Below are 26,421 nucleotides of genomic sequence, written 5' to 3'. Positions count from 1 at the left end.
AGGGTTAGATCACACAAAAAAAAGAAAATTAGCCTGTGTTTTACTCACTCTCGAGGCATCCTAGGTCTATATGACTTTCTTCTTTCAGACGAATCCAATCGGAGTTATAATAAAAAGTGTCGTGGCTCCTCCAAGTGTTATCATAGCATTGTTTTTCAACAGTCCAAAAGACGTCAAATAAAGTGCGCGCATCCATAATAAAACGTGCCTCACACGGCTCCAGGGTGTGAATAAAGGCCTCATGTAGCGAATCGATGCATTTTTGTAAGAAAAATATCCATATTTAAAACGTAATAAACAATTTTTTCTCACTTCCGCTGACTGTCATACATGCAAGCCACCCCGTCCCCTTATTAATGCTGACAGATCTAATAATTTTATCTGCAATTAGGGAAAAAGGAGAGAAGAGATCCAGTCTGGAGAGGAGCAGGAAAAGTTGATTTGCATGGCAGACATGGAGATCCAGATTTTTCGTTTGTTCATTTGTTTTTAATATTCAGCAGGCAAAGTTCTTCTGTATTTAAATGCAAAAATGTTCATAATTGTTTGAATAAAACAGACTACTTGGAGAAAATCGGAATATTCTTGCGACCATCTTGTGACTATTTTAACAAAAGCAACAATAATATAATAATTGTAATATTAATAATAATAAATAAATAAATATAAATAATAAAAATAACTTTATTCAACAATTTCGTCTCTTCTGTGCCAGTCTCCGCCATTCACAAGAGTACCATGACGCATGCGTGAAAAAAGGTTTCGGCTTCTTTTGCCCATACAATGAAACTCAATGGGGTCCAAAATGTTGTCACACACAGAAAATAAAAAAAAATGCTGCCATCATAAAGATAAACGTATGTGAAACACTCTTCTGCACTATTTCTATTACAAAAAAGAAAGAAAAATGAGAGCAGAGACAGGCACAATAACTCGTTCATGTGTCTGCATCCTGATGAATCATGCTTCCCACAGTAACAACACTGGCAGTGACAGCTGACCTTTGCCATGGTTAGGACAGGGATTTGCCCTTTGCCATGGCAACGAGGGACAGACATTCAGCCCGTGGCTCCTTTGATCATGTCAGTGTCAATGGGGTCACCGTGGACAACTCACCCTCAACCTCCACCAGAGAACAGGTGTTTGCGATGCTTCAGAAGGAATGTGAAACACGCCGACAGTATAATAATATCGGAGCGGAGCAGGAATGACAGCGTAACCTGTGAGACGGTGTAACTGACAGGGCTGTTGATGTAACTGGCAAGAACAAACCTGGGTTTCTCCCTGAGGAGCCGTCACCACATTTAGCCAAATATATCAGAATGACATTACTGATCCACAAAACACGTTTGGCCGAGTCCCCACAGAAAGACTAAACGCTTTCACGGTCTCCGTTTCTAATGTACATACAAACAGTCATCTTGCGCCACACACTTATCAAACAAAAAACAATTACACCTAATTCCCAGACAGTCCGCCCACTCCCTCCCATTCTCTTAGCTACTGTCAACAGCCCATTGCCTATGAGAATCCGTGTCACTTCCTGTTTGTCTCAGCGTCTCCGTACCGACCACTGGGGCTCCTGGCGGGGAAGTGGGCAGGAGCCATCAGAGGCATAACGTATCTCCACGGAAACGCGAGGTGATTGATGGCTGAACCTGCTTACCTCGGTTAGCTGACTGACAGCGACAGAGCAAGAGAGGCTTTTACTGACATTTGTCATAAATCAACTACAATTTCATCAGAGAGAGGGAAAACGAGAGATAGAGGGGTCTGTCATCTGAGCCATCTGTTATCACTCTACATTTCTCTCTCCATTCTGCTCCTCTTTCTTGACTCAAAAACACGCATACAAGGTGAACACACTGATGTGTTCGCTGGCAGATGTTGTGTGATGTTGCATGGGTCATGATTCTATTGTTTCCTCTTTCTCCTCCTATAAAGTCGACAGCAAGTCAAAATTAAGCCTATTTATTAGGGATGCATGATATTATCCGAACGTTATCGGAATCGGCTTAATTGATAAAGGCTTAATGGCCGATGTGTCTTGCCGATAAGATGAATAGCTCACATGTGCTCAGGCTGTGATAGTTATAAGATCATGTCAGCATTGTGGTCATTCTTGAAGCAAACTTTTGCCTGAATGATGATTAGATCCACCCGTCTACCCCGGGTCCTAATGCAGTTTTGGTAAGGCCTTTTATTTATTGAGGGAGAACTGTAGGCCTACTTGTAATAAAATGAAAAGTAAAATACACAAATAACATTAAGATACTTGTGCTTCTGAACAAATAAAGCAGTCTGTTTTGTTTCAAAGGTCAGAAGCTATAGCTTACATGAATAAAAATCACAAACATCACACTAGTAAATGAAATAATTTAATATATACAGATGTATTAATTAATATGTAATATATATATATATTTTCAAATGGATTATGAAAACTCAAATACAAGGAGCTCTAAAATACTTTTTAGAATTGTCTACAGATCTTTTGCTTTAGACCATGTTAAATCCACATATAAAATGTTAAGGTTTCAACTGCATCTGTCTGAGAAAAAAATTAATTAAAAAACAAAAAAAAAAACAGCAGAGATTGATTTTATTGTAGTTATTTGCAACGCTTTCAATGCAGTCTCATTAAAAAAAAAGAACTTTAATAATGTTTATTAGTTCTAACAATTACACTTTTGCTCAAAACTAACCAAAATTAAAAAAATAATAATAACTTGTTTATAATTTTTGCAGGAGAAACTTGGTGTTGTTTCAAAACAAAAGGAAACATATCGGTATCAGCATTGGCTATCAGCCAAACTGATTTAAAAAATATCAGCATATCGGATATAGGAAAAAAATCTAATATCATGCATCCCTACTATTTACTTACTAATATACATTCAATGTCATTTATCAGTTTTTCCAAAGACCATAAATGTTTGTCTTTGAAATTGTACTAATTTTTAACACATTTTTTTTTTTTTTACATATTTTCACATAAATGCTGCTCTTAAAACTTTGTTCTTTGAAAAATGGAGATTTGCCATTTCAGATCAAATAAAAAGGTAAAATAATATATAAAAAATGCATAATATATTATAAATGTTCTATTTCACAATATTAATTTTTTTTCTCTGTATTTTTGATCAAAGAAAATGAAGTGATGGTGAACATTAATAAAAACTATGAAAGTATTCAATTGAAAGTAAATATTACTGCCTCCAAATATTTGAAAAATAGTGTGTGTGTGTGTGTACATTCACACATATTTTGAGAAATGTCTTTTATCCATATAGTGAAAGCCAGTGGTCACCAAAATAACTCCAAACAGGTTTTGTACAGGTTTGGAACAGCATGAGAGTGAGTAAATGACAGATTTTTATTCTCTAACTGAATATCCTATTTACTGTACATCTAATTAGAAAAGTTCCACTTTGACTTTAAAACTCAAAAACCACAATAGAGCTCACACTTGTGTCCTGTTGGCATCGTCCACTAATGCAGAGATCTCACAGGCCGCTACGGCCTAACCATCTCTGACAGCCTGACAAATTACATTACGCTTATTCAGAAGCCCAACAACTCATCTGGTAAGCTATTTGCTAAGGCACTTTGGTGAAGATCTCGCTCCTGTGTGTGACCTTTTAGGCTCCCTGATACTGCGGTCACAGGCTGAGTGCCTCTGAAGAGAGCAACCTGTAGAGCAGTGGTTCTCAACCCGCGGCCCGCGGGCCGCATGCAGGTTCAAATGTATCACGAATTCAAATGCGGCCCACCGTGCTGAACACAATTTTTTTAGATATCATAATATTTAGGCTATAATATTATAAATCAGGTTGGTTTGTAATGCTGAGGTAATATGTAAATGATGTGCGTGCGGCCCGCGAGACTTGCACTTGGACCTTATGCGGCCCGGTGGAAAAAAAGGTTGAGAACCACTGCTGTAGAGTAAAGGCCACATCCCTCTCTACAGATATGCAGAACTAATCAGCTGCTCCATGAAAGAGTGTCAAACAGCAGCAGCAGGCACAAAACGCAATGGAGTGGAGAGAGAGAGAGGGAGAGATGTAGGGATCAAAAAAATGATCCAAACACATAGCGGCTTACTCACAGTGTGTAGCCGGTGAAAGCACCGGGCCGAAAACCAAGCAGCATCCATCACTCCTGTCTGTCTGTTCCCCTCAGCCACACACACACCTGGCTGAGTAACATCTGCATAAACACATCTGCTGCTCTCCGGAATGCTTTCTTAAAGCACAAACACGCTTTCTTGGGCCTGTATCTGTTTCAGAATTTGTACAGATGCTGGGTTAGTCATACTTGCACAAAATGCTGTGAATACAGACAGGACACTGTATGCAAGCCCTTCAACTTTGACTATATAACAATAATAATATAATGGATTCTGCTTATTATTACAAAAATACTATTTGTTCCAATTTCAGATCCGATGTGATATCAACAGACAGGCTGTGGACAAGAACAACAGGAGGTGTGTTTGCGATTCGATATGTTGAATTTCACTTGCTGAGATAAAAGACTACAGATCCTTATGACCTAAAATAAGCATCTTTAAACACGTGTATGTCACCAAAAGAAATGGCGCTGTAATTGCGTTGCTTGTCTTGACATCTTTAAATCAGTTTGTCGTTGACCGCCCCACAGCGTGAGCTCCTTTCTCTTCAAAGCCAGTTTACGACAGCTGTTTTGTTGTTGTTGTTTACTAATCTCTCCTCGCATCTTTAAAAGAACTATTAGACCCACAAAAACAAATGTCAGATGTTTTTCCTCCTGTGTGGTTTCTTTCACAGGAATTAAGAGGATTAGAGGTACTACATTTGCCGCTAATAAAAGTGAAGGAGTAATGCAGCGAGAAATATAGAGAGAAAGACAAGAGGGGTGAAACTCATCCGAACTGTCAACATGTAAAGTGGAATTTGCACTTGAAAACGGTGATGTTGAATTTGTGAGTTTGATCATTTTGACGTGCAGGTCTGCGAAAGGAGTGATCAGAGACGCCGCCGTCTTCCTGATCTATTTTTTTACGCTCCTCATCTTTCCTCCGACTGCTCAAGACGGGTAATTATCTTTTAAAGATGAGACTCTGGGTTGGGATGCTTTTGTCCTGGTTTGCATCAACTGATTTCAGTGTGAAGGCGCACGTCTGTAATAAAAGTGCTTCCGAAAGATGTCCAGATCTTATTAAAAGCTGGGTGATAAATATCAACATGCAAAACAAAAAACCATCAGACTGTGAACAGACGATCAATCAATTCGATTTACTGAAAACATAACTACCTAAGCAAATTCTTGCCAAGATATCAATACATATTCAACGCCAAACAATGGCTCTCAATCACTATAAACGTGTGCACAAACACGCCTGAATGCATGCAAATGTCGGCACACTGTAGGAAGAGGCCTAATTGCATGATGCCCTGATAAATAATCTTTTCATCTCCTGTCTGGACAATCCAGCACTCCTTTGATGGATAGGTTTCACGTGTCCTTCTCTTCCTCTAATGCTATTCCTCCATCTCTCTCTCCTCTATTGTTCCTCCCTTGTTACAGCGGCAGTGGCTGCGGGATTCGGAGGATTAGATGCGAGAACGCCTGTTTTCCTCTTCCCCCTCCTCTGCCTCGTTCTCTATCCTCTCATCTTCCCTGAACAAAAGCGGATTTAAACCATTAAAGGTGTGATAATCCTGAGAAGATGGGATGAGGGAGAAATAGATGAGAGAAGCGCAGAGTGAGAGAGAGTGATTCCAGCTGTGTGGAGGTTTTGAAATCACACGTGAGGTGCTTGATTAACTCTTTACAATTCAAACCACAGCCAAGGCCAACCAATCACCAGGCCCACACATAATCTAAATAATATCTAAATAATCTTTGAATATTGAATAGAAATTATATTCTGTTAAATTAGGTTCAGTGTTCATTCATGTGTGCACCTTAAACAAGAACAGTAACAAAATCCTGACGGTTTCAATCAGTAATCAGGCAAATACATAAAAAAATGGAGGTATGGCAACCCAACAGCTTTACACATGCAGTGGGTTACAGTCGGATAGACATGCATCTGTGTGTATAGAATAAATAAAAGCGATGGCAAATGTGCATTCACGAGTGCATACTTCAATAGAAGCGGTGTGGGAAACTGTCATTGGCAATAGTGCATTCATGAGTGTTTTTCTAAAAGAGCAGCGATACAGCTGGCATATGAGAAATACAACTCCAATATCACTGTTTAAGCAGAACGGTGTGTGATTTCCTCAGGGCATCTCATGGCTGGGGCAGATTTTACACAGCTTTCTCTGTCTCACTTCTGCAATTTCTCATTCATTAGCCCGGCCAAACAAACACTAAAATGCAAAAATGCAAATGGCAAAAACACATGCACTAGCACACACAAACAAACCCCATTACCTCACAAAAGGCTAATTTAATTCGAAAATAGGAGTTAATGAACATCAACCTAATTGCCTTTTATCTTCATTAGATGAATGGAAAACTAACTGCGTGTTAAGGGTAAAAACTGCCGTTTTCCTGAATCTAGCACATGATTGCGTTTCGAGCTGGGATTTTAAAGCGAAGGAAAATAAAGAGAGAGAGAAAAATGCTTTGTTTCGAAACCCAGTGAGCTGCCTACCCAGACAGCATTTACGGTACAATTAGGTACACTTGGTAAAGGATGTATGTTGGATGGACGTATACATTCAGTACACTTTGCAGAGCATGCCAGAAAGCATTGTGAATGGCAGACAAGTGGATATAAATGTTGATTATAATATATCATATAATATATTGTAATGCTAATAGCAACATAATAATGTCTACTGGAATCAGTTGTGAGTTTTACTTGTAGTTGCTGACTGAATGAAACGGAGAGAGAATAAGAGTGGGAAGCCAAGCAAATGCTAGAAATAAAACTGATTTATAAATTTCTCAAGACCAACTCAGTGGAATGTCAAGCTCTGTAATTATAACCTGATGTTTCCCGCAAGGAGTTGAATCCACTTGTGCGGGTGAATATGCAGCTCCAAGTGTTACCATCTAAACCAAGAAATTAACCAGAAATTATTCTGTACTCAATATTGAATGTTTTTCAGCTTCTACAATCAACAGCACTTTTACATTAAAATATGCGGAATTTGACTAAAATCATTTGCAAAATTGATAAATCAATTTGAAAAAGGAAAAAAAAAAAAAAAAATCAAGAAACTGATTAATGAATTTAAAAACAAAAAGCATATTAATCAATGATTAAAATGGACAAATAGAAAAAAAAAATATATATATAATAGATAAATAAAAATAAAATAGCATGATTAATTAACAGTAAAATAAATGTACCAAATTAACAAACATTATAAATAAAGATTAATAAAGTTATTTTATTAGCTAGTTATTAGTAAGCTTAAATTTAAATACAATATTACATTCAATTGCTTAATTAAATTATCTTAGCATGTGGATAAAGTCAAAATACTTAATAGCTTAATGAATTAATAAAAACAGAATAGTTATATTACTAAAATAGTAAAACAGTATTAAGTTTACAAATATAGAAATAATTGTAACCGTTTCAGTAATTGGAATTTTATTTTTATATTTAAATACAAAATTACATTTTAATCTGTGTGATACATTTCTCAATTTCTTAATTGTTGACTTGATTTATATTACAGCAAAATTTAAGTAAAGTGCTGGTGATTTATGTTATTGCTTTAGTAACTAATATTCAACATATTTAATATATAACTGATTTTTTATATTTAAATACAATTTTACATTTTAATCTGTGAGATTAATTTGTCTTTTTTTTTTTTAGTAAATTGTTGCTATTTTTATTGATTTACCAATTTCTTATATCATTAAGTGTCAGACAGGAATGAGTTTTTGGTGCGACAGACAATGCCAATCCTAGACTTCTGGGGGCTCAACGCAAAACTGTGTCGGGGTGGAGTGGGGTTTGAGTGGTTATGAACGAATGAATGAAACGCATATGTCCGTGTTTCACTCCATCTCGAATCGCGCTTGAGAAACAGTGTCTCTTCCGCGGCTCAGTACGCTTTCAACTAGTTTTTTTTTGTCTCGAGCAAGACTGTACAACATTCACATTACATGATTTGACTGACTTTTACGTAGAAAGGGCGACAGCGTACCGCATTAAAAGAAATGATCATTCATGTTTTCATAACCGCTGGCCAAATTCAAAAACGAAACTAAAATTAAATCATCTTTGAGAGCAAGGGGGCTCCCTGGTGTTTCGGGGGCCCTACGCAGCTTGAGTATTTTGCGTACAGGGGGAATCGGCTCTGGCGACAGACATGGTAACTGCTAAAGGTCCTTGTTATAACATGCTTTTACATATCAAGTTAGAGAAAACTCAGGACACGTGGTGAACTATGCAGGAAAATGGTCTTTGGCGCAAGAAAGAGCTGCAACATCGACAATAAAACCTGTGAAAACCACCTGTGACTCCAGTGGCAGAAGTCCGAGTATTACGGTCATGCTACAGATTTGCCTTGAAGGATTCCATACGTGATGTTGGATGAGATGATGTTAATGAAGTCTAGCAGCTGAGCGGCCCCGACGGGAGGCAGGGCTGCTTAATTTATACCTTAGAGGGAGGTGATCACAGCATGCGCTGTCCTAATGATCCCAACCCTCCTGGGGGAGCACGAATAGGACTAAGCCCTGGGGCGAAGACGAGGGGTTGGCGATGGGATTAGGGGTCCATTGAAGGGGGGGGATTTGCCCCACGGCCAAGCGCCGAGGGGTCAACCACACACCAGACGCCCTGAGAATAATTTTGCTGAAGCAGAACCGGATCAATAGAAAGGGAGGAAGAAGTAGTCAGGGTGGGGACTAGGTGCGAGTCACAGACACACGGATCCTCAGAAAGCTTCCGATCCGGAATGTCATGGTCTGGATTTGGAGAAGAGCTTGAGGATGATATGCCAGTCAGGCTGAAGGAAGCTTTCATTATGTCATAAAAACGTCTTGAGGATTTTTACTATGCTTACTACCTAACAGCTTTATCAGAGCTTAAGCTCAACAGGCGCACTCCAACACTGGTCATACGGCGACAGCCATCCACATCCACAAAGATCCACACCCTCTTTTCTCCCTCTCTCTGGCACAAACAGCCTCGTTCAGCATTCAACATGTGTCTCCTCACGCAACCAATCCACTCATTCAGCCACTCTGTTGCCATGGCAACCACCCTAGCATTACGGTGGGACGTGCGCCTGCTCTGCATAGCCCACCTCAGATCAATCTCTTCTGTTACTGAGGAAGAACGAGAAAAAGAGTGAGCTAGATAGCGAAAGCAAGGGAATAATTAAACAAGGGCCGTGATTAGTACCTTCCCAACCGCTTCAGCAGATCAAATCAGGGTTTGATTTTCCTAAACAAATCTGAACGCGCTTCGAAACCATTTTGAATACTTTTAGCTCCTGCTATCTGCACATAATTCCTAACTTATCTGTCATTTGGATGATCTACGTGGGCGATTTAGAGAGCACAGGGCGAGTGGAGGTCCGTTTAATAAGGATGTGCACGTGCCAGTCGTCCCTCCCTCACACCATTGCAGGGAGAGAGATGTCTTGAGTTGAGCGGTTATGGGAGGGGTTGGTCTGCATGGTGCTGTGAGATAAGGGGAGTGTAAAATTCAATTAACCAAAAAACCTGCATTCACCCCCCCGGCCCTTTATTTCTTCTCTCCCTTTTGTATATGCATTTTGATTGCACACCAAATTTGGACTTCCTGTACAATCTGTTCAAAGTAATAACAGTGATGTGAAAGAGAGAGAGAAAGAGCTCTGACAAGGTTGTTGTGTCCACCATGTACCGCCCAATGGAGCTCTCATATCTACATCCTCTGGTATAAACCACAATATACCTTTCCAAACTTGTCTGTACTTTCTCCATTCAGGCATCCAGACTAACATTTGAGAAGAGTGGCAAAGGTAGGGCCCTATGAAATACATTTGATTTTTTTCCCCTTTAAATTTTTTTACCAAATTCTGTTTTCCAGATTCCATTTGAAACGTTTCATGATATCATTTGTAGAGGTACCAGTGCGACCCCTAACAAACTTTAGTCTCACTAAAAGAAAAAAAAAAAGTACAGGGTAGTTGCAGTCACAGTTTGGAGCCCTGCCTTTTCAGTGTTATTTCAGTAATATTTCTATACTCACTGATTTTGAATTATCTTTTTTTTCCACTTTCAACACATTTTAAGCTTAAGTTTTATTATTTAATACTTATATTTTATTTTATTTCGATTTACAATTGAAATGAACAAGTTTTCTTTCCACTATGGAAAGCCAAATATCCCAAAATTTTTACCCAAATAGTTTGCGGTAACAATAACAACACCACTCCATCCTCGCTACTAGTACTACATGCACCTTTCCTTAGACTTTAATCTCTTTACTCCCTTCTCTATCGGAGTCATTTTCCTCCACTGACCAGTCTGAGCATCATCCCCCACTAACCGATCCAGTCACCGCCCCTTCCTCAAGAGGTATTCTCCATGTCCATCTCTCCTTCTTATCCACGTCTGTACTGTCCTCTCTATCTCTCCCGGTTGGAGTGTGAGGCTCCAGCGGAGGGCCTATCAGTGCATCCGGCATTACAGCGTTACACGCTGAGTCATTGTAAGGTTTGTATGGAGGAAAGGAGAGTAATCAGAGATTAGCCAGCCACCCACAGCTCAGCCTGCCCTCTGTCAGTGGGTTGATTAGGGCTCTTTCCCTCTCTCTCTCTTTGCGCTCCAGCACCACCTGCTTCCAATACTTTCGGCTGTTTGTCATGAGGAATAATCTGAGGGAAAGAGAGAGCATGCTCCAATGGTCAAACACGGCTTTAAAGAAAAGTTCACCCAAAAATGATTTACTCATCCTCATGTTCCAAACCCATAACACAAAAGAGAGTTTGCAAAATGTCCAAGCTGTACTTTTCCATACAATAAAATGGGTTGTGGTGTGTGTATAGGGTTGTATATTCCACAGTTCAGTAATGAAGCTCAAACTCTGAGACGTTTCTACGAGGTACAAGAAAAAAGCACCATGTAAGTAGTCAAAAAGGACAATAAATAAACAAAATTAAACATATATGAAGTCATACGTGACCCTGGACCACAAAACCAGTCTTAAGTCGCTTGGGTATATTTTTAGCAATAGCCAAAAATCATTAGGATATTAAGTATAGATCATGTTCCATGAAGATATTTTGTAAATTTCCTACCGCAAATATATCAAAACTTAATTTTTGATTAGTAATATGCATTGCTAAGAACTTCATTTGGATAACTTAAAAAAACTTTTTTTTTTCAGTATTTAGATTTTTTTGCACCTTCAGAATCCAGATTTTCAAATAGTTGTATCTTGACCAAATATTTTCCTATCCTAACAAACCATACATCAATAGAACGATTATTTATTCAGTTTTCAGATGATGTATAAAACTCAATAAAAAAAAATTGGCCCTTATGACTGGTTTTGTGGTCCAGGGTCACATATAATAGCACTGCGTTAGGAATCGAGCATAACCTTAATCACCATTCACTGACAATCTTTGTATAGCTTCAGAAGTCTTTTCACACTTCAGAATATATCACACAAGTAGTCTAGACTTTGATGGTGCTTTTAGTGGCGCTTCAGATCCCTTGCCCCCACACTTTCATTGTATGGAAAAAGAGCAATGACGAAGCAAAGTCATATGTGTTTGGAATGAAATAATGGTGAGCAAATGATCATAACCAGCTAAAATGGAACAAGCTAGCTCATCTACTACAAAGAGTGAATCTGATTCCCTACAGAAATTATCACCACATTTTACACACATATATAGAGACATCTTTCTACAAAGACATTGCCGTATGCTTCAGCTTCACTTGTTTTAAAAATAGACTGAACTGTTACTAATCTTACTTATGTGAAGATGTAATCGAGCTGTTTTACACATGCTTGAAAACAGGCATTATCTGATACGCTCCCAAATTAAATGAATTAGTCATAAATACTCATAAAAGCATGGCTATTAATGCGGCAAGTCAATATCATATGAACACAGCGACATTAAAAGTGCAATTACTGTGCTATTTGTGTTTTTAATGAATTACCTGAAATGCAACTCTGAGAATAAATACACCAACGAGTGCATAACGTTAATGTTTTAAAATGCCTTCAGGGCTGGGTAGTAACTGATTACATGCCATTTGGATTACGTAATCAGATTCCAAAAATTAAATACTTTTAATTAGGGTATATTACATTTTAAAATACTCATAATCAGACTACAGTTACTTTTTTATGGATTACATGATTACATATTGTTAACGCAAAGGCAGTAAACTATTCATAATTTATTTTCCCTAATTCTTCTTTATCCTCTTTTAAATTTTCCTTTCTAAAAATCCTACTGTGTGTCATACCATTCAGCTTTGACTATATTCACAAAGACAGAAAAAAAATATTTTTATTGAATGAATATATTTTCAATATGGTATGTTTAATGGTAAATTTAAAACAAGTAATCTAAAACGAAGTCAGAAAACACTGCCTAAAATAAGTAACCTAGATTACATTACTGAGTTTTTCCTCATGTAATCTGTAAGTAGTAATTTGTAAGTAATCTACCCAGCACTGAATGCAATATTAGCCATTATTGAATTTAAACACCATTATTCGTCAGTCCACTCTTTCATATTGCTAGTTTCCATAGCCTCCTCTTTTGTTTGAGAAACTTTATAGTCTTTGCTCACAAACTCTCCTTCATAAACACACACAAATCTTCAGCCGGCAAGGTGCGTACAAATTCACTTTACAGAGACGTGCCGTACGAGCCTGGTGAGGAGAGAACGGCTTTGATTTACAGGAAGTGATGAGAGATGCAGCTAATGTTCAGAAAGCAGCACGACAGCCCTGGAGAGATGGATGAGGGTTGAGAGAAAGAGAGAGAGAGCTGACAGAGGACACGCTGTGTTTGTCCAGCCCAGAGCAGTTTAATGGGATGAGATTTGATCTCGCTCCGTATGACATTTTCACTATTTGTGAGATGCCAAAACACTGTATATTTTGCCACGCGAAAAGCAGTGGAAGAGGAGCGGTGCGTGTGTTCAGTCAATGTTCCTGAACAGACTCTTTTTGAATTAATCTTTCACTCTAATGAAACGCAGAGGCCCCGTATGTGAGGTGCAGATGATGTATGGCTCTAAAACACAGATAAATCAAGAGTTCTGACAGTCCAACTTTTAGAACAATGACACGAGGCATCAATTAGAGTAGAAAGAGAAGAACGCAAGTTGCTCTCAGACGTGCTGATTAAATATTGCTTTTCCTTCTCCCTTCTTTGGTTCTGTCACATCAGTACGAGAGAGAAGGAAAAATGAGTCCACTATGGTGCACTTCACTGCTTTGATGGGGGTTTTAAATAAAATCCTGCATTTGTACGCGCTGCGCGGCCCTGATTCATCTTGATAAATCCATTTAAGAAATCAGGAGGTGTGAAAAAAGAGCTTTGTATTTATGTACTTTCGCAACAATGCTTGTGTTCGATAGCAAAGTAATGGGACTTTTTGGGATGCTAGATAAATGGGCGCAGTATGAGTCCTGGTAGCGAGCAGATGATTAAAAGAGCTCATAGGGCTTACATTTCTTAATGTATGTACTGTTTACTAACTGCCTTGAGACTATATATCACATCATCTATATTTTGCAAGTGCTGCAACAGCTTGCAGGCTCTCTGAACAAGTGCGAGCGTATTGTATTGGGCGGTGATGAATGCCTTAAATACAGAACGGACTGGGATAAGTTTGTATATTATCTCCATTTTCATCCGTACACTTTATTTCTCTCCTCCCCTGTAGGCTCTCAGGCCTGAGTTATGGGATGAGGCAGAAATGAGAGCGAGAGAGAGAGAGAGAGAGAGAGAGAATACATCACTAAACCTCTAGCCTGAAGCAAATTTTCTCCACATCAGCAGTGTGGCTCTCCAGAACAGCCTGACTGAGAGCATAAGCCATTTGATGCTATAAAAAGGATTTCATAATAGACATATTACTTAAAATAAAATCATTTGAGACATTTATTTTGTGTGTGCGTACTGAAAGATTCATAATGGGGGGTATAATTGGATTTTAAGGGGTGTACTCTAATTTACATTCTTTTTACTAAAGCCGTTTATAAGTGTTTGAATGTCCAAATCATTAGACTACATTTCTATTTAAACCATGACACTGGTGAATTCTTAACTCAGATTCCATGTTTTTCCATGTGCTTTTTCCAAATTTTATTTGCAAATAAATAAATATTAATAGGAATGAATGAATGAATGGTGGGGACTCTTTTTCCTCAGTTTCTCTTTTTTCTCAGATCCAGCAATAGATAGAAACGTGATTGACTTTATGGGTGCTTTCGCTCAGTTTAGATTGGAACAGGGCATGGTTCAGGAAGTAAAGTAACCTGCACATGCATTTTAGCGAAATGACGACATCATTAGTTCAACAAAACGCGTAATTGATGACGGTGGTAATGATTTACTGTAGCCTGGATATGAGCGAGTATGAGCATGCAGTCTAACTGTGCATAGTGAGCACAACCAGAGTGGCAAATTAAAGGCTCTCAATCAGCTGTCTCCTCAAAAGAGTTTGTATTAAGATAAACACAAATGCACCAGGGTTCGATAGAATCAAACCAGACTAACGCTACGGGGAGCACCGGGAACAATCGCACTCAGATTCGGACAGCAGCGAATGCTCCCAGTGTACAAGTCCCCTGTGAGTAACTGACTCATTCATTCAACCGAACGTCATTCGAAAATTCTGAACTATGTCCTGAAAATAGAAGGAGTGACGTCACTTCCTGTTTGTTGCTGCCGTGTGTTTTGAGTTTGAGCTCCATCAAGTTAATTCTTTGTCGTCTCATTTTTTTATCTTAAAATCAATTTTATACACCATCCTTTTCGTTTCTATAACGTGTGAATATATCCCCTAATGTATTCTACAACAAAAACAATCAGAGCGCCTTATCACTAGTTTTATTTAGATTTCCCGAGACCACTATTAGCAAATAGCCCGCTAGCATCGCCAGCGTGGTTGCTGCTAATCTCGCTTACATTACTAATACTCTATTCACACACATTACCATTGATTTACTCCCTGTTTCTTGCTTTAATGGCGGATGTGTGTCTACCTTTGAGTGCAGGTGAGAACACGTTCAAGCTGCAATCGTTGCAGCTCGAGCTGGAGGCCGTGGAGAAGCAGATCCGCGACCTGGTGGAGAGGCAGCTGAGAGCGCGGAGAGCCGCGCTGGAAACAACCCAGGTTGACGCTCACAAGTCTCGAGCTAGTATACAGCGCGCTGCTAACTCTCCCACCACCTCTACTCTGTGTGTCTCTGCGCAGGCCCGGTGCACCCAGGACGCAATCTTCCCAGATGTCCTTCACTCCGGCGCTGGGACACCACGGATCCTGGGTGCAGCCGCAGCGGAAGACGCGAGCCAGGCCCCGGGCGACGACCTCTCCCCCTCCGCCGCCTCCGGTCTTCGAGATCTCCACCCGGAACCGCTTCGCTCCCCTCCGCGAGATGCAACGCAACGCTGTCATCATCGGAGGCTCCATCGTCCGGCATGTCCGTGCTACATCAGCTGAAGGTAAAGTGCACACTCACTGTTTTCCTGGTGCTCATGTTCTCGATGTTTCTGCGCAGATACCCGACAAATACATTTTGCTTGGTTGGAACAGCAGCTACGCTAATTATGTCTCTATTTGTTTTTGCCACGGGATGTCAGTCTGGATCCAGAACACCTGAGAAGAGATGATGCCAACCCCTCAGAGGACCTCAGATGATGCCAACCCTGAAACAACATACAGAACTACCACATTTTGCTATAAGTTTGCTTGAATCATATAATAGTTGCTGTTAATAGTGTTCATCGTCTGTTTTATTACGTCTTTAATTGATTTTTCCATACATTTCTGCCATATGTACATTGATTGACAGTCATCACTGATACGCTACCACTAAATATTGTAGAAACTTAATTTGCTGTAAAGTTGCTTTGCAATGATTTGTATCGTGAAAAGCGCTGTACAAATAAACTTGACTTGAACTGGATCATTCAAATGTGTGAAAGTCATTACGAACGAGTAATAAGTCATTCACTCAAATGATTCCTTCAAAAAATGAAAAGAAAGATAAACCATTTATACCAAAGATAAACCATTCATATATTTCATATGAAAGAAATAATCAATTTTGAAGTAGTAATGATGACCATATATTTTAAGCAAGATGCTTAATTGACAAGTATTTTAGTGGCATTTTAATGGTTTAGTGCAATAAACATATCCTGTATCTATGGTATACTATATGTGCTTTGCGTTATATCTACATGACCACCACGGATGTGCATTATTTTTCAATAATTCAAAGGTCCATCCTGAGTGTTTCCTAATTAACAGATCGGGTCCAGAATTACGCATAAAATCAATCTTGTCTATCAAACGTGCTCATAAAACCTTTAGCAGTGGCGCATACCCCTCTGACTGCAAACCTTCCATTGGTTTCATTTACCAAGTGCGGAGTGACCTTTCCCAGCCAGCTATAAAATCAATTTCAGGCTCTAATTCAGAAATATGTTACATGATCATTGTTGGGTGGAATATTAATCAGTAGGCAGAGCATGGACCTAATAGCTCAGAAAAAGCAGGGTTTTCTAGCAGCATCTAAGGAAGCAGTGCGACAAAAGTATTGGTGCCTTTTCTGACAAAGGAGAGTGGGGTAAGACGTGCTATCTCCCTTCATCTAGTGACCTTATATTTTAAAAAAGGGCACTTCATATACAGCTACCTGCAATTGAGAGATTCACATCACATAATTAACCTTTTTAAAAATTGTGATGATGATGCACTCTCCAAATTTCTTCCAATATGATTCAGATGCTTGGGGTAAGCTGCGCTGATTGCTTCAAGTCGTCCACATATTCTTCAAAGTAGTCCATAACATGGTTAAAAATAACATTGAAAATTCTCTTTTCAATAGATGCCAGATATCTGTGGCGCATTTTACCCTCCTCTCCTGACTCACATAAAGGTATGTATATTAAAGGTATGCTTGAACTGAGAAGCCAAGGCAAGAGTTACATGTAAAAGCTACAACTGTATTTCTTGAATCAATTTCGATGTGGATTAAAAGTACTCCATGTGGTCAAATACAATCAATCCATCATTTCTGAAGTCCAAGCCCCCTTAAGAGCCAGACCGCTCCCTCAATTCATTCACTCGTCCTCTCTCTGTCGAAAGTCTTATCCTAACCCTGGTCACTCAAGTCATAAAGCATCTTTATCTTCATCCTGAGGAGGGATGTGGGGTTCCGGTCACACTTAAAGGCTTTAAGTGTTGCTTCAGGCTCAGATGAAGAGAGAGAAAGAGGGAGAGAGAGACGAGAGACTCTTTAGAGACTCCTAAAATGAGTCGGAGAGCTTTTACCCCTCAATCTTGACCACAGCACACAAACGTGCACAAAAAAGGCAGTGTAAGGATCCATGAGTGTGTGTTCTTACCTCAGCATTTACACCTCTGAGTCCAAGAGAGTAATAGACGGCCAAAGGCATAAGTCTAGGGACCTGAATCTCCATAGATTACTTGATTTGAGAAAGTCAGACTCTTAAAGCGGCTGCCCGCTCGTGTAAAGGGAATCTCCCAAAAGCCTTGCAGGAAAATGCAATCTCAAGTCTCATTGCTCCAGCCTGCATCTGACAATTCTGACTGGCTTACGCTCAGACACACACATGCATCCATGTTCTTCCCACTGCTCTAATGGCTACACACACCAGCCTGACCAGTTTATTTTTTGTGGCTAATTACGGTGTCTCCTGTTGCAGATGTGTCTGATTTTAATTCACTTTGCTGCTCCGCTGGAGTGTGAAACACTAAAGCCCTGGAGATCAATTACTGAGGGGTATTTACACTGCGCAGTGGCAGAGGGGACCGGGACGGGGCTGACATACTCCAGCATGTGTTCGGTCGCTCAGCCACTGGTCTTTTCCCACTGCACTCATTACACTGTCAATCAGCTAACAGTCAAAAACATATTGCAGAGAGACAGAATATCTAATTCAGATTTATATCCACTTGCCATGAAAGAAGGGAACCAACTCAACAATACACAGATGTTAAGGTTGCCTATACTGTATAAATGAATGAGGCTGCCACACAAACACAATGTCTCCTATTTGACAAAACTCTTCAGAGAGACAAACTCTGTGTAAATAACAAGCTCTGAAGACAACATTAAGTCAAAATGAACCCTGTTTGTTTACTTAAATACACTTTTGTGGTCTTAATGTGAATAATTCATCAGTGTATATTACTATAGAGATATAAATGTTTTTGTGAACTTTTAAATAATAAATATAACTTGCTCTGCCTCTGAAATGACTTTCAGCTGAGGTCACCAAGGCTATGTGAAAAATTATACTAACAAATAGCCAAATGTAGCTTTACCGTCATTGTTTTAGGCCACTTTAAAGGTCATGCAGCCTTTGTAAAATATTGATAATTACTTCAATAAAGGTTACAGCAATAAAAGCAAATAATGCTAGATGTTAGAAAGAAGAGTTACTACTGGGATATGTGGAGATGCTCTGGAGAGTCAAATTGATCTTTAACTTAAGTGGGTAGCGTTGAAATTAAGAATGCACAGATATTAAAATTCAACTGATACAAAAAATCTGATAATTATTTTCATAATGTTATGGCAAAAAAAAAAAAAAAAAAGATAAATGGCCACTATTAAAATTATAAAAAAGTATATAATAGATGATGGAAACAAATATAAAATAAAACATTAAAAACTAAAATCAATCATTTTAAAAGCTACGAGTGAATTTAAGCATCACAACACTATAATGTACAGCATTATTATTAAATAAAGATTAGATTTAACGGTGTAATTAAATCATTATTGTTTTTAAACATTAACTAAGTGAACGTTAGGTGTCGCAAACGTAATCTAAATGTAAAAAGAAGGAAAATTACACTCTTAAAAATAAAGGTGCTTCACAATGCCATAGAAAACCCTTTTTGTCTAAATGGTTCCATAAAGAACCTTTAACATCTGAAGAACCTTTCTGTTTCACAAAAGGTTCTTTGTGGCGAAAGAAGGTTCTTCAGATTATAAAAAGGTAAGAAAGAGATGGTTCTTTAAAGAACCTTTGACTGAATGGTTCATTGTGGAACCAAAAATGGTTCTTCTATGGCATCGCTTGAAGAACCTTTTGAAGCACCTTTATTTTTAAGAGTGTAGCACAATCCAAATTCAAAAATTTTAATATATACTGTATGTAATTAAACAAATAGTCAGAGACACCACATTTAAAGTCAGCATGGAATTAAAATGGACCCTTTTTATTTTCCTAATTCATGTTCCTGGTGTTAAAATAAAGCAATTGAAATAAAATTAAATTAATTAATTAAAACTCATACAAAATATTGTCTGATAACTGATATGATATACCATCCATCCCTAGTCCAATCAGTTTCAATGAATAAAATCAAGCCCTATATTTTTTTCTTATTTACATTGTTTTTTTATCAAGAAATGTGAAACAAATACTTTGCAAAGGCCATTTCAAGTTCACTGTAAGTCTGAATATATAAATAAATAAAGGGACAGAACTCTCCAGAGACAGACAAGCTCATCAGACACCCACCTCAGTAAGAATAAAGCGTTACATTTAGGCTGGGAGGCATCAAGAGGACAAAGTGTGTGCAACACGAGACACTTTAGAGTTTTATTTAAAAAGCAGATGGCACAGCCGAAATGAAGATGAATGGGACTAAAGCCTGGTGTGAGATGAGAACTAATTAGCCTGGCCAACAGAGAGGCTTGCTGAACTGCAGAGGCCTGCATGAACATACACAAGCCTGGGGCTCCATTAGTCAGCCTAGCCTGGAATAAAACACAGGGACAAGGGCAACAGTGCCCTGCCCCGTAGCCAGACTCCCACATGACTTCCAATGCCTCAGAGGACCACGGGAGGGGAGGGCGCCACACTCGATATCCCAGAATGCCCTGTGTCCTTCATTACTTTTTGCTGAGAGACATATGAGGGGAGTTAATGTGAGCTGCGGCAGTCTTTCTTATGATGGATCGCGCATATGCACACATCTTTCTATCTGTCTATTCACTCTCTCTTTTCTGCGCACAATCTAATTTGAGATAAGTCGTAAGAGAACACTAGTGGGAGCGAGAGCAGACTTTATCAGTGCTCTGGGTGGGTGTGGGAGGAGATCTAGGAGTAATTGTATTTCATGTATGCTTGCAGGGACTCCTATTAAAACCAATAACCGCTAATAGGGTTACAGCTTAATTTTTTAAGTGCCTCGATAATGATTATGAAGTAACCTTTGACAAGACAGTCACATCTGTTTGTTTTATGTTGCTGATGCATAATAGAATGATCACTACTGTACGTAACACTGGCAAACTGAAGATCTGAGAGGTGGAACAGACAAACCTTTTCACTGCACAAAAGGCTCTTTCTAGTGGATTTTTTTTTTTTTTGAACCCAAAATAGTTATTCTATGGCACTGCTGTAAAAGCTCCCTTTTGAAACCTTAAGTATAAAGAGTATAGGAACACAAAAACAAGTACAGATGAAAGTTTGCTACAAGCTTTTCTGATTCCTACTACATATCAACTGATGAACGCTGATCTCATTCATTACAGAAAAACTGGATTGTTACTTTAATGCTTGTCATGTCAAAAGGAACGGCTCATCAGAGCGCAACATGTTGCAATTTTGTGACGGCTATGTCAACAGACAATAGCGGAAAAGCTTTTTCAGCAAAAAAACGTTCCCACTATTTCTGGGTGTTCAGTTTGGCTGGAAATGTAGCATTTTCGACTCCCAGCGAGTGTCTGGATGACACATTAACACCTGGCGGTAACGGCAGCTAAAGCGAGCGCATGACATTGATTATAACCCTGCTGACTCTGACACTTACATCAACTGTCCAATCACAACCAGACATGAGCTGTGAGCTGTAAGCACGCTTGACTGAAATAAGACACAACACAATGTACGTGCAAGCAGACAGAAAATACTGATTCATGCAATGAGAAGGACACAAGAGGAAATAAGACACTCATATATGGAAACTTTAAGAATAATTTTTTCTTACCACTTTTCCACCAACAATGTAGAGGTGATGGTGCTGCAACAGCTAAAGCCCATTACATTCTGTGCATTTACATTTAAAAAAAATTCTAAATTTAAAAAGAAATGGCTCCACACTGGTCTTGAACCAAGAACTGTTAACATCAGTGGCCAGAAATCTATTAGCTAAACCAAATCTGTATTTTCACTGCTGCACCATTTCACCATGATGCACTGTTTGTTTGTGAGCAGCTTATAAAAGGAACAGCCAGTTATATAATTGTTTGCCTCTCAAGGCAGTGGAGACACACTAACACACAGTATCTGCAAGCCGAGCACCAACACCAACATTGTTTCAGTGGAAAAGGAACATCTGCGGTCAGAAGCAGTCTGAAGCTATTGCTGAACCCGTATCACATTATAACACCTGTCGTGTTTATGACCAGCAGCTTAAGCAGCAGTTCCCTTTTGATAGGAGAGGCCTTGAGGGACTGTTATGTGCCATTCAAATAAGTAATTGGCCCTATCTGAACCTACTATTGACCATTAGTGTGTATACGAAAGTGAAAAAAATCAATAAAAAGAGTGACACATGATTGAGACAGGGCAACACAGACGTTAACCCAAACAGAAAAGACATTCAGGACACGGGGCTGGTAGATCAGGGTTAGTGAGCAATAATAATGCAGTTAATAGCAAAGAGAGAAAAAAGGAAAGAAAATAGTGGAGAGAAATGCTATATTTCTCTCTCTTTTTTAACTCTTCCGATTTTACCGTGGTTGTAGTCTTTCAGAACAGGTCTTTGTAGACTCGGATTGAGCACTTGTGTTGGTTCATCTGTGGAAATCAGGACACGGGACAAGAGAGTGAGAGTTGCTCACACATAAACACACCTGCGGTCACCATACATTCGATTTTTACTTCCTAGAGTAATGAAAGACATGACGTGCTTTAAAAAAAGTTTAGATTTCTTGAAGCGTTTAACAGGTCTTTCTGATTTGGCCAGTCAGTTTGTTTGGCTCTCCTGATTTCTGTGGAAGGTGGTAAGCTGTATTATACTCCATTGCCTCACGTAATACCAGAGAAAGTGTGCTCATAGTAGGGGGCTGATTCTCTACTGATTTCTATAGAAAAAGATTTTTAAAAGGAGCTACAGACTGTAAATTGTGCATTTACAGAACAATAGACTATATAGTTGTGGTCAAAATTTTACATACACAGAATCTGCCAAATGTTCATTATTTTACCAAAACAAGAGGGATCATACAAAAATGCATGCCATTTTTTATTTAGTAACAACCTGAATAAGATTTCACATGAAATGCATTTACATATAGTTCACAAACAAAACAAAAAAAAAGTAAAAATGACCCCGTTCAAAAGTTTACATACGCTTGATTCTTAATACTGTGTTATTAGCTGGATGATCCACAGCGGTGTTTTTTCTTTGGATATAGTTGTTCATGAGTCCCTTGTTTGTCCTGAACAGTTAAATTGCCCCCTGTTCTTCAAAAAGTCCTTTAGGTCCCACAAATTCTTCATGTTTCCTTCTGGAGCATCAGTGAGCATTTGAACATTTTGTAATAGTTGCGTACGAGTCCCTCAGGTGTCCTCAGTGTGAAAAGATGGATCTCAAAATCATTCAGTCATTGCAGGAAAGGGTTCAAATACGCATGCTCGAAAACCAAATAATTTGTGGGACTTGAAGTATTTTTCTGAAGAACGGCAGGCAGTTTAACTGTTCAAAGGACAATATAATGGTTTATAATGGTTTAATCCTAAATAATCTGCAGGATTAAAAATATAAATTAGACAGTACATACATAATTTTGTTTAAAAGTGTGGGGTAAGGAGGTTACTTATATAAGGAATTAATATTTTTATTCAGCAGGGACGCATTAAATGCATCAACATGACAGTAAAGAGACTTTAATTTTAGAAAAATTTGAACTTGCTATTAATCAAAGACTCCTGGGAAAAAAAAATGGTTTCCACAAAAATATTAAGCAGCCCAACTGTTTTCAACACTGATAATAACAGTAAATGTTACTTCAGCAACAAATCAGCATCTTATAATGATTTCTTAAGTATCATGTGACACTGAAGACTAGAGAAATGGCTGCTGAAAATACAGCTTTATCATTGCAGGAATAAATTACACTTTAAACTATATAGAAACATTTTAATAATTAAATTGTAATAATATTTAATATCAGTGTTTTTACTATATTTTTGCTCCCTTGGTGAGCATAAGAGAGCTTCAAAGACACAAAAATAACCCAGACTTTTGAAAGGAAAACTCTAGAGTTTTTGGTCAGGCTATACTGATATATGCCACCCACCATCTGTCTGTAGCTGTCTGCAGTCAACAAACCTGAGCCTCTCAGCTGGGTAGGACACACAACATGAAGAGCACAGAAGACACACTAGCTTATCTCACCCCTCACTGCGCAGGAGAAAGAGACTCTCAACCACTGGGTGCTTTAGGCTGCTACTATATATAAGGGAAAATACACAGTTATCCCTCCACTCTTTGTCGGGATACTAGTGGTTTATTTTGTGATGTGGCTGGCTTACTGTACATTACTGCACTTATAACAAAGCTACTTAACTAATATACAAACAAATAGGCAGAAAACTAGTAAAGGTATGGAAAAAATAAGAGAAAGAAAGAAAGAAAGAAAGAGATAACTCATCAACTGATGAAGGATGTGAGTGTAGGAGTGTGAGAAGACTCACCTCGGGGTCTGGGTGCTCTTTTCCTGCGGTCTCTGAAAGCAGCTCCAGACTGCAGCGCCTCCAGCAGACAATCCATCACACCGGTCTCATCGTTCTCTACAGGAGAGGAAGAAAGAAGAGAAAAACATTAGGATGCGGAGGGTCATTCCATAGCGTCACTTAAACCGGCCTTAAGGGCCTCTGCAGGAATGCTAAGAGAAAAAACCCCCACTAAAGCGGCCTTCTGTGGACGGTATATCACAGAGTCGACTCGGACAATTTGAGAGGCAGACAGGCTCTTAAACTCCTCTATACATCTCCTCTGCACCTCTACACAAAGCCACGGGTGTTTTGTAGCATTTGGAGGGCCGATCGTAAAAACAGCTGAGTGGTGCAGGCAGTTAACCTCAGGCCACTGGCTTTCACATAGAGGGACTCTAGAGACACAAGGAGGCCTGTGGGACCCATGGCAGACAGGAGGAACACCACACCGCTCACGGTCACAAACACATCACACATGTGCTCGCACTGCTGCTTACACAACACTTTACACACACACACATCCAGTGACAGAGAATAAATCAGCTTGGCAGGAAAGTGTGCTTTTCAGCAGGTTTGGAGAAAAAGGCTTGTGTGAGAGGACGTCTGTTGTGTGTTGAACCCTGAGCGTGGGTAAGCATTAAGGGCCTTGGCACTGTAACCTCCAAATATTAATCTTTACACTGACACAGCAAGTGCACACACGCACACAACACAAAACAAATCAAAAAGCATGTGAGCGTGTGTGCTAACACTGCAGAAGTGCCCACTTTTACACCGATAGGTTGTGACACCTATCATCTGGGCTGATTCAGAATTAAACCAAAACTATTTACAGAATAACCTGACTGTTATGATATTATTTCATGAGAGTTAGCCGCATGCTAGTCTAGTCTAAAGTACAGTTATGTATATGCATATATATATATATAAATTAATATATAATATATATAGTACTGGCGAATGATTAATCATGATTAATCACATAAAAATACATATAATGTGTGTGCTGTATATATTTATTATGTATATATAAATACACACACATGCATGTATATATATTTAAGAAAAATGTTCATATATAAATAATGTAAATTATATGAATATAAATATATACATGCAAATATTTGTGTCTCTATATATAAATAATAAATATACACAGTACGCACACACATATTATATAAACAAAAACTGTTATTTTGGATGCGATTAATCATGATTATCCATTGCCCAGCACTAAATATATATTATAGAAAAGAAAATACAAATCGCAATAAAAAAGAAATAAATATATTACAATTAAATTATCCTTACATATTATAGAAAATACAACACAGCAATAATATACACACTGGCCTGAAGAAAATGGGTGTTCATTCAAAGAAGGTTTTCCTATGAATTAATTAGTAGAAAAGTCCATTTCTCCTGTGCATTTGTGTCCCTTTGTTTCTGGAGAAAGCAGAATGAGAGCCGGCTCGCATTCCACAAGGTTGTAAATGTATCGGGTTACCATGAAACCAGGGTCTTGTTCGGCGTCCTGGGGTGTTACAAAGTATTTGTGAAATCTAGCTAACAAAATATATATTGTGTGTTGGAGTGTTCCAGACGCTACATTACATATTATAGAAAATGGAACAATTACAATAATAAATAAATAATACATATATTTCAATTAAATTATTTAATAATAATTTACAGTTTATAATTTAATTTACTAATATGTATAATATATACTTTTTTTAAATCCTTCTTTTGGTATGACAAATACAGTATACATGAAAAAAAGCAGTTGAATGTAAAATAAGGTTTCCTTCTTTTTTGCTATATTCACTCAATAGAACAAATCTTCCTCTGTTCTATCTGTAATTCAGCGTTTACCTAAAATATGAAATGTAAAAGCAAACACACAAATATAGGGGCTTTATAAGAGACTGTCTGAAGCATCTGTGGGACTGTGCCATTGTCAAGGGTGCATTGCTCTCTGTAAAAAGCCAGGTAGACTCAGTCATACGCTCGGATAATATAGTGAGGACATTTTCAATCAGCAACTATTGTCTGAGTAAGAGAGGGATGGAGAAATAGAGAGTGAGCGTGGAAGCGAGAGGAAGTGAATTGAGGAGAAGGTATAGCTCTTGTACTGAGTGTTGTCAGTAGTTCAGAAGGGGCAGCCGACCAACAATGAAAACTATCAGCGAAGAGAAAGCATAGAACTGTTGACCTTTACTAGCCAAGCTTCAATTAGACATAAAGAGTGTGAGTCTGTGATAAAGTGTGTGTATGATAGACCAACCACTTATCACCACACTCTACCACAGAAATTCAGTGCCTTGCTAAATTTAATCCATTATATTTTAACAAATTTAAAAAAGTCTTTTGGTATTATGAATTTCCATATAAAAATGTGCTTTAAGTAAATATATTTTTGCCCTAAATACATTAATGATAATATTATTTTGACAGCTCAGTCTTTTCCCTCGCGTACATACTGGCTTCG

The 26,421-nt window shown here is 38.5% G+C and overlaps 1 protein-coding gene across 1 annotated transcript in view; it reads right to left on the bottom strand.

Annotated features, from left to right (window-relative positions):
* LOC107581615 (protein diaphanous homolog 3-like) overlaps positions 1-26,421 on the bottom strand; it is a 344,565-nt gene that overhangs the window by 42,937 nt on the left and 275,207 nt on the right. Inside the window, exons 23-24 of the mRNA XM_016267247.1 lie at positions 23,910-24,005; positions 21,945-22,007 (exon numbers count right to left, since the gene is read on the bottom strand). Coding sequence (XP_016122733.1) covers positions 21,945-22,007; positions 23,910-24,005 — 159 coding nt within the window. The remainder of the gene's footprint in view (positions 1-21,944; positions 22,008-23,909; positions 24,006-26,421) is intronic.

This window comes from Sinocyclocheilus grahami, unplaced genomic scaffold, assembly GCF_001515645.1.
Source record: "Sinocyclocheilus grahami isolate Dianchi unplaced genomic scaffold, SAMN03320097.WGS_v1.1 scaffold3.1, whole genome shotgun sequence".
In the NCBI taxonomy this organism is placed as follows: Eukaryota; Metazoa; Chordata; class Actinopteri; order Cypriniformes; family Cyprinidae; genus Sinocyclocheilus; species Sinocyclocheilus grahami.
This window is presented reverse-complemented; position numbering and strand designations above follow the sequence as displayed.